Raw genomic sequence first — 13582 nt, 5'->3', positions numbered from 1 at the left:
AATATCTTAGTCAAAATTAATGCTAAGGTGGCCAAATTTGTGGGCCTTAATGGGCCTAAACCAAATGGGCCTCAATTTTGGGTTTTAAGAGAGTTTGGGTTGCTATCAAGCCCAAATCCGATTTCTCTTGGCTAAATCAAATATCCAAGGTTAACAGGGTTGGATAATGATGTTCGAACACAAAATTGAAGGATTAATAACATGTGAAAGTAATTTGATCAAGCGATTAAATACAATGCTGGAAGCTAATTCAATAAGGTTTTGGAGGTCAACTCTATGGTTTGGATAAAACCATTTACGATTTCGGTTTCCACCAAACTTTTGGTTTCTTAGTTAGATTCCAACCATATTGGGATTTACTAGGGTGGAAATCCTCTTTGGTTTGGCACAATTTGATTAGTCAGATGGAATAGGGTTTTTGCTTAGGTGGCAAGATCTCACACCTTGATTCCTTTAAATTCATCAAATGTTCCTCATGGTGCCAAGTATCTAATACTATTCATTCCAGAAAAGTGAATTATAAACTTAGCACTGAAAAATCCTAAATATCCATGTTAACCTACAATAAAAGTCGTTTACCGAAATTCAACTCCGAAGTGCCCCTAAAAATAAAAACACAATTTTGAATAGGCTTCTCGTCCGAAAATATGAAAATGGGTTATTGCCCATAAAATCCTAAATAATCAACCAAGTCTAATGGCGTAAATCATAACACATTCTGACACTTCTAACTACCTTAAATAATTAAAAACCTCACTTCTCGCACCATAGTGAGTGACAGCTCTGATTATGCTCTTGGACTAAAACCTACACGATTAGTCAAATCGTAAAAACTTATAGTATTTTTACGAGGTTCCTAAAATCTATAGAAATTCTACCATTGAATTTCTAACGGGCTGTTACAGCAAAGGTGGAACTTGGTCAGTTGATGGAGTTGTTATGCTTAAGGAAGAAACTTGTTTCAAAATGGAAGGTAGTGGTCAATATGGGTGTTACCCGCACCATACGATGCGGGGGGACCCCCTCCCAACCCACCGCCCCGCACCATGCAATGGGGAGGCTTTCCAACCCCGCCCCAGTACTGGGGGGGTGGGGTTGAAACCACACCCCGCCCTGCCCCGCCCCCACTCAACCCAATGACCCATTGTGTCTATATTTTTTTTTGACCCAAATTATAATATAATAAAATTTATACATTCAAAAAGAATATAAACTCATTAGAGTTGTATTTTAGATTGTCTTGACCTTCTTGGCCAGCCTTTATACAGGAGGCCAAGACAATACAATAGTCATAAGTCCCACATTGCTTAAGTATGACTATTGTATTACCTTAGCCTCCTATATAAATGTTAGCCTAGGAGGCTAAGACAATCCATTAACTAGTTTTATAAAAATATTAAAAATATAATTTTTTTTATATTAAATATGGGGAGGGATGCAGAGCGAGGTGTGGGGCGGGGCCTCCTTGGGGCAGCCCACCCTCTGCCTCCACTAGGGATCTTCCATGCGAGGCGGGAGCCGGGGCGGGGTAGTCCACATCCCCATGGGGGGGATGGCAGCTGGGGCCCGCATTTGCCTATTGAGAATGAAAATGGAGGGTAAGTTCATCAAACAATACATGACAGGAGATATAAATTGTGGAGACATGTAAGCATTAAAAGCCCTTATGTAGAGAGGAGTAGCCAAGAAAGGCACATTGAATAGACTTTAACTCTAGCTTGGTTCGGCCAAAAGATTTTGTTGCAAATATGAGTAACAAGCACACCCAAACAGATGTAAGTTTGTATAGGTGGGTTGTACTCCAAATACTATTTCATGTGGGGATTTGTTGTGTAAGATGGGAGTTGGTAGCCAATTGATAAGAAAAGTGGTTGTTTGAAATGTAGCAGTCCAATACTTATGAGGAATCGAGGCATGTGCCATGAGAGTTAGAGCAGTCTCCACAATCTGCCTACGCAAGATAATCTATCGATGATGCCCTTGGATTGAAAACATGTTTTAAATACAAAATTTATGAACTCGTCGCCACCATCACTTTGAACCATTTTCACTATTGTTTGGAATTGATTTCCACCAATGTGATGAAGTTGATAAATAAATGACACACATTAGACTTTCGAGCCATGGAAATTTTCCAAACATATCGTGAAAGTTCATCAATAATGACATGGTAATATCTAAAACCATCAATGAGGTAGTTTGAGTTGGTCCCCACACATCAGTGTGAAAAGAGTGTAGAAATTTAGTGGCATATTGAGTCCAATAGGTAAAAGGTAATTTGTGAGATTTGCCTAAAGCACTACAGTCACAAAATGTTGAATCTTTATTGAAATGAGGTAAATAGCTTGACAAGATAGCAAGAATTCAAGCACTTGGATTCCCCAAGCGTGCATGGTAGATGGTACTTGTGATTTTATTTGCTGTAAATTCAACTGCAGTGGAAGGAACAACTAACACTTTTAAGCCATCGAGCACACCTCCTTTAAGTAGAACCTATTGCGTCTTCAATCCCTTAACAAAAAACTCCACGAGTAAACATAAAGTAGTAGTTATTATCTCTTGTGAATTGAGATATGTACAGAAAGTAAGTTTTCTTGATAGAAGGAACAACTAACACTTTATCCAAAATGATAGAGGTTTGAGGAAGAACCCGACTACCTGTAGTGATTGGTAGAGAACTATAATTCCCAACCATGTGGGACTCATTTCTAGTATAAGATTTTATACCTTAAGGACCAGTGGTAGCAGAAGTCATATGTTGGTTTGCAACCGTAACCGGATACCAGGTTTCATCAACATTATCACCAACTTTGAGTTCAAGAAAGGCGCCCTCCATAACGAAAACAAGTGATGCAAAGAGTGTCTCCACATCCACGGCTAGAAGGTTTGGCACCCCTAGTGTTATTTGATCTACCACCAGATGGTTTGGATGGAGGACGAGTGACACCTTTGGCACCCTTTGATTTTTACTATGTATATTGTGGAGAATTGGAGCCACGATCATGTGAGTAGGAATGGCAATATGTGACACAACCTGTTAATCCAACACGAACACGACACGATAGTAACGGGTTAGGATTTAGTCTTAACGGGTTAGGCTTTAGTCTTAACGGGTTCGGATCAAAACGGGTTGACCCATTAATATACAATTGTTTAACAGGTTAATAACGGGTCAATCTGTTATGGCCTGTTAAGAAAGTTAAAGTTATAATTATACCCTTATACCTAAAAGTAAAATTGTTGGGATTTTCATTTCGATATTTTTATTGTTTGGATTGTAATTTTGGACTTGTAGTTAATTTTATATTTTTTATAGATATTGTGATTTTAACATTTATATAAATTTATGCTAAACTTAACAGGTCAAACAGGTTAATTTCGAATTTGTTCAACCCAAGTTTTGCTACTCATCATCCCCACACACCATACTTCTTTTTATTTATTTTTTATTTTTTAAAATTTTTTAATTTTATTCTTCTTAAATTTATTGAATTCATCTACTCATCATTCATATACTATACATTTGGTAAGAGAGGAAAAAAAATAAGGTGGTATGTGGGGATGATGAATAGAACTTTTCTTTACATAAACGAATTGAAATGGGTAGGTCATGTTAACCTATTTCGTAGTATTCACTAACGTGTCAAAACGGGTTGACACGACACGACCCATTATGTTAATGGGTCGTGTTAGGGTTTGAGATTTTGACACAATAAGCTTATCGGGTCATGTTAGAGTTGACCTATATAGTATAATATATATGTCTTGACACGACACGAACATGACTTATTGACACAATTTGACACCCCTACATGTGAGTTACATCATCCTCTAGCAGTTTGGTTGTTGCCACGATTTGTATAGAGTGCCACTGTAGATGGTGCTTCACGAGTAGCAGTGATACTCATCTCAAAATCCCATAATTTGCTAATGACGCTTTCCAATGGTGGGAACAAATCTTTAGCGTTTATAGCAACAACATTGGGATCAAATTCATATCCAAGACCTCTGAGTATACAAGTGATGAAATCATCATCATGATAGGTTTACCAGCACCCCGAAGGGAGAGAGCCAAAGATTTGGTTTTCTACAAGTAGTCCTCCAGCGAGGATGTGCTTTTGGTGAGTGTTTGCAATTCACCTTTCATTTGTTAGATCCGATCTCTTGTACGACTTCCATATAAGGTTTCCAACACATCCCATGCTTCATGGGAAGATTCACTATTGATGACCTGAGACAACGGTGCATCAGACAAGGAGTTCTTAAGCCAGTCGAGTGTAAGTTGATCAATCCGTAGCCATTTGGCTGCAACAGGGTTGGCTCTCAACATGCGATCATCACCCGAAATAGTTGAAGGTGGGCAAGGGATTTGTTGGTTGACATACCTGAGGAGGCCATGTCCACATAACATAGGAAGGACTTGTGCTTTTCATAGTAAATAGTTTGTGGAGGCTAATTTGATAGGGATATCAAGTATGCTGGTTTTGGTAGGGAAAACTCCATGGATTCATGAGTGGTTTCCACAAACGGGACCGAAGCAACAGAGGAAGAAGACATGATCAAATCCTCTATGTGCTCTTGATAACGTGTAGAAAATAATGGTCTCACGTTGTGTAGGGCTTTGTATTGATTTAAATAAAGTACATAATAACACAAGCTATTTACAGCTAAAGTACCAACTATCACTAATGCTATACAAGGAAACCATATTTACATATGATGCTAAAATCATGCAAGAGAGTATGGTGTGTATGGATTCTCGGCAAGGATAGTGGATGTTTGTCTCTTCAAGATACCGGTGTTGCATTCATTTTTTTCCGTCCTCCATTTTTCAATCCGAGCTTTATTTTCTAACCTACATTCCTTTTTCCGTCTGAGCTTCATTTTTCTAGTCTTACATTCATTTTTTCTCTTAGGTTCATTTTTCTATCTTAGCATCATTTCTTTGTGTTGCCATCATTTTTTCCCACCATCTTATTTTTCTGTCGTTCTTTTTCCATCCAAGCTGTTTTCTCCATGGGGTCTGAGTACTGTTTCGTGTTGTTTTGAAAACATCACTCCTTATTTATTTTTCTTTAAACTTCAAATCATTTTTATAGAGAAATCGGGGACGTGAACGTGCCCCTCGTACTAGTTTGTAAGAGAAGTCACGGCATGTAAATATATAAGGAAATTTCGAGAGAGGAATAAAAAAAATGAGTAATTTTATAATCAAGTTAAAAGTCAATTCGTGGGTTCCAAGCCTCCAAGAAAAGCAGACTATATAAATGGCCGAAAGGACATTTATAATATTCACTTTTTTAAAATATAATAAATATTTCTATTTTTTCAAATCTTAAAAAAAAATATTCTTAAAATATTTTATTTAAATTTTATTTATCTCAACTCATTATCCAACCCTCCTCTTAAATAATATTATTGAACAATCACTCAAGTCACTTTAATTAAATAATTTGCTAATAAGATTTAACCCTTTCGAAAAATAAATAAATTGTTAAAGTAATTCAAATTCTAACAGTGTATCATCCAAGGTTTTGTTGAAGTTACCTACAAAGCAAACGAAATATTCTAAAATCCAGCAACGTTTACATTTAATTCTAAAGAAGGTTTAAAAAGAAAAGGATGTTATTTAATTTTATAATACTTTTTCTTTTATAAGAACCACTAATGCAACATATAATTTAAGAAGAGAAATAATTTAGTTATAAATATTTTCTTTAATAAGAGTAAACTAATAAATTGACGTGACTTAATTCGAGTGGTAAAAAAAACCAGTGAATCAATAAAATTGAATGAACCGGACCGAACCAGTGTGTTTGGTCAAATTCGGAACCAATTTGGTCTGATTCCAATTTTGATATTTAGAACACCGGTTTGAACTAAACCAGACTGGTAGATATATTTTTTAGTTTTTTATATTATATATAAAATATTTTTATGTTATATATATTATATGTTACTTACTAATTAATATAACATAAAATTTTAATCTTATTATTCATGCATATTAATCTTATAATTCAAAATTAATATAACATTTGATATAACATAAAATTAATCTTATAAATTATAATATAATATTTGATTATGATGTAACATAAATTAATCTTATAATTTTTAATATAACATTTGAATTTTGATATAACATATAAATTTTAATTTTATACCATAAAATTCATATTACATTAATATAATATAAAATAAGGGATATAAATCAATCACTTGCTAAAATTTTATTAGAATATGATCTTGTTTATTTATAAAATTGAAAAAAATAGGACTAAACCGGACCAAAATCATATAATGTGGTCAATAAATTCTATTTCAGTTCTTAAATTGTCAAACTAATGTATACAGATTGGTTCTAAAAAAATCTAAAACTGGATTAAATCAAACCAATTACATCCCAAAATTTATATGATAGGTTAGATTGTAAAATTGTTTTTATTATATATTAATTTATAAATTAATTTAATAAAAAATTTTAAAATTTCTCGTTTAAGAAAAAATGGTATTTTTTTTTTAAATAGAAAAAAAAATGGTATTGGTGTAGAGACAAAAGGATAGAGAAATTAGACAATCATCTATTAATGCGGAATGATAAAGTAGAAAGAGATCAATGTGGCGACATTTTCGTCAGTTCGCAAAAGATATTGTGGGAATAAAGCAAACGCATGAAGCTTAGTGAGAGAGAGAGAGAGAGAGAATTAGCAAAAACAGAAGAGAACAGAACAACACAACAAGCCACCTCTGTTTTTCTCTGTCCTTCCATCTTCAAAGTTTCAAACCCTCCTTTTTGAGCAGAATAGAATCCGTCAAACCCCTTTGTCTCCACGCTTTCTTCTATTTTTATAAGAAGAAACCCAAAAGAGATTAGAAATGAGTTTTTATTTTTAAATATCAATCACTTGTTACCACAATCTCTCAACAAATAAATATAAATAAATAAAACCACCAAAACCATCATCTCCCTCCTTCCACAAACCGTCTTTCCCTCCCATCCCCAAGTCCGACTTATTTTTCCGATACCCAAAAGGCAAAGTATTGTAGGGTTTTTTTATTTTTGTATCATGGGCTTGTGATCGAGGGCGGCGTTCGCTAAAGTGAACCGGGTGCGGAGAGAAAGGAGGAGAAGAAAAGAGCCGGTGGTCCCCGGGGGGGGGGGGGGGGGGATTGAATTTGATTAGTGGCCGTAGACGTGGAGGGCGGTGATGATGATGGGGACGGATGTGGTAGGGAGGTGGGGTACATGGGAGGAGCTCCTTCTCGGTGGTGCAGTTCTCCGGCACGGGACCCGAGACTGGGACGTCGTCTCTGCGGAGCTCCGAACCCGACTCGTTTGTTCCTATCCTTTCTTCACCCCCGAGGTAATTACAAAAAATTTAAAGTCTTAAAAAGCCTGATATATTGTCTTTTATCTTTATTTTCTTTTTAGGCTCGATTTTTAAAAAAGTTTTAGTGTAAAAATGTTTTATCTTATTATAATTTTTTTTAAGTTTTTATATAAAATGTAATAAATAATTTAATTTTCTAAAATTTTAAAATAATAATAATATTAAAAAATAATATTTTAACGATATTTTATTTAAATATTAATTTTTATTTAAAATTATTTCATCTCATCTCATTTTACTATCTAAAATACAACTTAATTTGAGTACTGAGAATATTTAGAATATCTCACTATTTTTATTATTTTATTATTAATTTTTATTTATTTTTTATTACTATTTAATATTTTATTATTATTTTTTTTATCTGTTAATTTCGCACTATACAAACGCAACCATCTTTTCTATTCCCAATATTCGATAATAAAAGTAATGCGTAAGGGCCTATGTGTAGGCCGAGTCCTTTGTAAAAAAGTGAATTCATTAAAAAAAAATGTTTTTTTACACTTCTCATTATAAGATCTACTTTTTATATACTTCCAAATGGTACAAATCATTACTAAAAAGCAAACCCATAAGTTGGTTTTTGTAATGCAATAAGAAAATGTTGTTAACTTCTTGTAAAAAAGTGAGATCATTAAAAGAAATATTTTTTTACACTTTTCATTATAAGATCTACTTTTTATATACTTCCAAATGGTACAAATCATTACTAAAAAGCAAACCCATAAGTTGGTTTTTGTAATGCAATAAGAAAATGTTGTTAACTTCTTGTCCTTTAAAGCTAGGGTTGTAAGACTATCGGACCGGATCAATAGTTTTATCGGTTGGACTCGGTCTCAACATGTAGAAAAATTCAATAATCGGTCCATTCTCGGGATATGGTTTTTTTGGACCGGATTGAGACTAACCGAATGTGTATATATATATTTTTAAATATTTTTTTCTATGTATAATATATTATTTTATATAGTAGTTGTATAAGTTAATTATATAATTTTTATTCACCCTTATGAAAGATCTCATCCCACAACACCCTACTCTACTATCTACACATAATTAAAGTAATTAGGTAATTTTTGTTAAGATACCTAATTTGTATATTAGCATGGAGAATATATTGACAATGAAATTAACTAATATTCATTAACAGGCCAATATGAATAATAAGTAAGTTAGTAACTATTAACATCATAAATTGATAAATATAATTGTAATTAATTATTTTTTTATTGAGTTAGTTACATAGTCCACATTAAAGATTACCTATCAAAAAAATAATAATCCACATTAAAGAGCTCACTTAATTTTAATTTTATTAATTTAATTAATTTTTTATATTAATTTTTCTGTCAAAAAAATAAAAAAGAGAAAAAACTGTTCATGGACCGAATCGGACCAATAGCTAATGGTCCGGTCCAATCTATAGGCTATAGGGGTAATCAGTCCGGTTCGACAAAAATGATGGACCGAAATTTTCGGTCGGTGAAACACACGCCCACCCCCCTCCCCCCGGGCAACCGGACCAATTACACCCCTAGGTGAAGCAAAGGTACCTTTTGTTACATAAACTCGGTAATAGAATGCTGACTTGGACTTTATGGTGCGGAATATGCATAATGCACCATTAATAGCACTCACACTACAGAGTTGAAGGGGAGAGAAGTAAAGAAACAAGCAAAAGAGGAGAAGAAGGAATTTGCACATAATTACATTAATATTATTTAGGGTATTCATAAGTTAGCCTTGAAAATAATTCTGATATTATTTACAAAATTCCCCATAGATAAATAATAAGTTTCAATTTACCAATGAATTTGGGGACTTGATTTACATGACAACAGATTTTTCTGTGTGTGTGTGTGTGTGAGAGAGAGAGAGAGAGAGAGGCAAAAAAGAGTCTAAGAACTTGCACATAAATACATTTGCTACCATATGAACTCTATCAAATGGTATTCGTCACTTTAAAATTCAAAATTATGTAATATTTATTGATTTAACCTTTTAAATTCTTTTAAACTTAAATGACCAAATTTATGGTGATTTAATAGAGGTTTGGATAAAGTGGTTCAACAGCAGCAAAGCTCCTCCTTCAAACATTATATAGATTATAGATTATTAATCGATATAATTGAGGGTATTCAAAAGTTAGCACAGTTGAATATAATCCGGTAATTCTTGCCATGTGGTATTAAGTTCAACTCTCTAGAGGCCATAATTAGACTTTCAATCCCATCTTAAATGTATTTCATTTAAAATGAACCAGCTTAGCATAATTAAGTCATGTATTTGTATGTATGTATTTGTCATAATTAAGTAATGCAGTTGTAGACTTTCCTGGTATTGATTTTCTAGATAAAATATCATCTGTTTGTTAGAATATCCAATTGTAGTTACTCTTACGTTCCTGCTATGAGTCTTTGGATTAAAAAGGTTCATCAGTCTGCAAAATGTGAAGAAATTATCTGACTAGATTTTCAATTTAATTCGTTTATACATCCAATATAGTAAAAATAGTATCTTGTTTGCAGGTATGTAAGTCCAAATTTGAGGACTTGCAACAGCGTTATTATGGATGCACGTAAGTTTACTTTGATGTAACTAAAATTGACTCTTTTGTCTCATGCATCCTTAAGAAAAACGAATTTTAACATGCTCGGTTTCTGAATTTATCATTCTCTGCCCTTTTTTACTATTCAAGCTTCGTTTTTGCATAGGTAAGTTTGTCTATATTTTTAAGTAGGACTGTTCTTTTTTTTAAGTTCATTTTTTATTTCCTCCTTAGGGCCTGGTTTGATGAGCTACGGAAGAAGCGCATGGCTGAGTTGAGGCGAGCTCTAGAGCTATCTGAAGACTCAATTGGGTTAGTTATCATATGAATACATAATTGTTCCATCCATCCTCCTACGGAAAAAAACATATAATAACAGGTGGCATGACCCCCTGCTCTTTCCTTTTTTGTAACTCTGCCGATTTAGTCATTTCAATCTCAAAAATTCTGTTGGAAGATTTTAAGCACTTAAGATGGGAACAATTAAGATTTATAGACTTCTAGAGCATGGATTCTCAACTAGATTCAAAGGGACATGCTGCAGTAGTGTAGTGCTAACCAGCTGGTTTTGAATTGAAAGGGACATGTTTTGAATTGAAAGTTGAAGAAGGATGAATCATAACTTCTAAAGCATGGATTGATTAGAAATTAGGAGTCAGAGAAGCATGAAAAAAATTATATAATTGACTTTTGAGATTTTCTATTTGACCTTGAGCTAAAAATATGAGAGGGAAAAAAATCATATCGACAGTTTCTTCTTTAGTGCATGTATGGGATTGTTGTAGGTAATAGAACTTTCAGTTGTAGAGATTTATTAAAAAGTTCTACCAGCTAAAAGTTGTTTACTGCTTGGTAAACATTCGTCTAAAATGCTTTTGAAGTTGTTATGGTAGTTATCAGCGTTCTCCTCCACATATGCTTTTCAACAAAAGTTTTAACTTGGTGAATTTTAAAAAAGTGGGTTTTCATCTCTTTTAGTGCTTAAAGCACTTCTTTATAAATTTATTAAACATAACATTTTTCTTTGAAAGAGGCTATAAAAAAAAACATTTTTCTTTAGAAGAGTTTTTAGACCGTTAAAAATACTTTTTGAGCTCGAAACGCAAAGCCAAACGGGTACTTCAAAACTCTCTCGATTTTGTCTGGGGTTTTTCAGTATGCAGCGAGCTATAGTTTGCAGTCTGCATTTGTGTTATGATTTGTATAATCTGCATGTTTTAGGTCCCTGGAATCAAAGCTCGAGTCTCTCAAGGCAGAGAAAGGAGATGACTGTCATGCTGGTTATCGCTCCAGCCAGACAGAATCACTTGTTCCTTTCCAAGAGAGAGTTGAATCTTCTGGTAAAGAGATGTCCAAGGATGGACTATCTGCAGGTAGTTTCACAGAGGAAATCCATATAAATTGGTCAGCTGAATGTCGGATTCCTGTAGTAGTGTCAGCTGAAGAGATGGAGACTAAGCCAGAAACTTCACAGCCTTCTGAGCGGGAGAAAATATCAAGCACTGAGAAGCTGACAGAGACATTAAATGGGGGACGAGGAGGGAGTTTAAGAAAGAGGAGGGGGAAAAGAAAGAGAAAGGATTGCAGTAGAGACGTCAAAGAAGGTAGTGTTGGAGAAAGTGACTTTTTGGGTTCAGCGGATGTTTTAACCTCCTTCTGGTGTAAAGAAAAAGCAACTTGCAACCGTGGTGAGGTCGCTGAATCTTCTGGTGCTGGGGATTTTAACAAAAGTTTGAGCAAGGATGGAAATGATGATCTGGTGGGGATTTATAATTCTCTTTTAAAGAATAAAAGTTCCTCTGTATTCCTTCGACGACTTGATAGCCAGGTATGGACAAGTCACTATCTTTCCGTCAATGTAATGTGTGCTTGACTATTATTGCTGATTTTTTTTTCTTTTTGGGCAAAAGGTTGAGAGTGAGCAACCAGAGAGTATTGTCCATCCCGGTTGTTATTATTACCATATTATAAAGCACCCTATCAGTTGGGGCACCCAGCAGGAGGGGCGTAGACTAACTAGTCCTCAAACTCAGGGGCTTAGTGATCAGAAGCTGGTGGACATGCATGGCAAACACGAGTCTCACCCCATTGTAACTTTTCCAACTTGATTTAAACACATGATCTCTAACGTACCAAATCACATACGTCTAGGAGTAGACTTACCCTAAGCCAAAGTCTCATGACTAATTCTTCTGACGTGCACCAATGATTTGCTCCGAGTTTCTTAGCAGCTACTTGTAATCAACTATTCTTAAGCTTAGCTAATGGTAACTGTTTACTTTTAGATGATATACAGAGAGGTACGGGGTTCAGGGTTCGATCCCTGCCTCACCATTTTGATTCATTACATTTTCTCTTTAGGAATCAAACAACTTCTAGATGATATATATACTTATGATTTCTATTTCTGGGAAATACACACACACACCTACATGGAGGCAGCTCATTTTGTTATTTACTGTATTCCATTACAGAAGAGGGGAAGATACAAGAAAATGATCCGGCAGCACACAGATTTCAACACAATAAAATCAAGAATTGCTAGCCACTCCATCACATCTGCTTCAGAACTCTTCCGAGACCTACTGCTGCTCAGTAACAATTCCTTGGTGTTTTACTCCAAGAACACTAGGGAATATAAATCAGCTCTACTCCTCAGAGACATCATCACCCAAAAATTGCAGCAGCATTTCAAGTATTCTCACCGCACAGCTACCCCTGCCAATCTCTCGGTGAAAACCCTGACGCCTACCCGTCCTGTGAAACCACGAAGTATTCGCCCTGGTAATTGCAAGGCATCAGGAAAAGTAGCTGATGCAGGGAATGCTGTTACAAGGACCTCAAATGAAGGTAAAAAACCAAGTAATGATGATTCTACTGAAGTAGAATCCTTGGCTGTGACAAATAAACGCTTTGGTCGGCCACGAAAAGGTGGACGAGAAAGTGCAAATCAACGACCTGTTGTTCCCATGAAGGGAAGGAAGAGGATTCGAATGAGGTAAATGCCCTAATGGCCCTACCTTTTTCCTTGAAACCAGCTTTTAGTCCCAGGCTCTTGATTCAGCAAAGTTGCTCTTTTCAGGACGTTTTGGTGTACAAAATTAAGATCTTTGTTGATAAAACACTGCAAGAATGCATCTTATACTCACACCACTTCCAAAAAAGAGAGTTTTTTAACTATGTTGATAGTGCCAGCACCACTAATCAACTGTAGCCTAAGCCTATGAACTCAAGTCGCTAAATATTGTTGGTAACCAAAGAAATATATGGAAATTTGAGCGAGTGAACAAGTCATTGGCTAAAAGCAGATTTGAAATAGTAGAAAGGATAAACGATTGGCAGGGCAACATAAAATGGAAAGGAAATACCTGGAAAAGAATCTGCTTCTTTTTAATTGTCACCTTATGATACTTAAGTAGGGGTGTTATCTATTCGGTTTGGTCTGATTTTGAAGGTGGAGCCCAACACATATTTTTAGCTTAAAATGCCATGCATATAACCAAAGAATGCTAAAAACAATTAGTCAAGTTATGCTAATTATGCTAATTGGTTTAATTGAAACATGCAGATAATGATGCTTTATGAAACCTATTACAAAATGCACATAACAACATTTCTAAGGGCTAAAAGCCTAAAACAT

General features: G+C 34.8%; 1 protein-coding gene across 2 annotated transcripts; it reads left to right on the top strand.

The window, feature by feature from the left end:
• The first annotated feature begins 6935 nt into the window (after positions 1-6935).
• LOC121266186 lies at positions 6936-13090 on the top strand. Of its 2 annotated transcripts, XM_041169933.1 has the most exons (5): positions 6936-7367; positions 9923-9972; positions 10177-10254; positions 11164-11770; positions 12417-13090. In XM_041169933.1, exons 1-5 carry the CDS (start codon positions 7212-7214, stop codon positions 12942-12944), a joined length of 1419 nt encoding a protein of 472 aa, XP_041025867.1. In that variant the 5' UTR covers positions 6936-7211; the 3' UTR covers positions 12945-13090. The 2 variants fall into 2 exon arrangements, with proteins under 2 accessions (XP_041025867.1, XP_041025868.1); XM_041169934.1 differs by lacking the exon at positions 9923-9972.
• The last annotated feature ends 492 nt before the right edge of the window (positions 13091-13582 follow it).

The sequence above is a fragment of the Juglans microcarpa x Juglans regia genome, chromosome 5D (assembly GCF_004785595.1).
Source record: "Juglans microcarpa x Juglans regia isolate MS1-56 chromosome 5D, Jm3101_v1.0, whole genome shotgun sequence".
NCBI lineage: Eukaryota > Viridiplantae > Streptophyta > Magnoliopsida > Fagales > Juglandaceae > Juglans > Juglans microcarpa x Juglans regia.
The sequence above is the reverse complement of the archived record's forward strand: the minus strand, read 5'-3'. Positions and strand labels throughout refer to the sequence as shown.

Coding starts and splice junctions, on each gene's coding strand:
- LOC121266186 (XM_041169933.1), top strand. CDS start 7,212: ATGATGATGGGGACGGATGTGGTAGGGAGGTGGGGTACATGGGAGGAG. Junction 10,255..11,163: donor CTATCTGAAGACTCAATTGG/GTTAGTTATCAT, acceptor TGCATGTTTTAG/GTCCCTGGAATCAAAGCTCG. Junction 11,771..12,416: donor TTCGACGACTTGATAGCCAG/GTATGGACAAGT, acceptor ATTCCATTACAG/AAGAGGGGAAGATACAAGAA.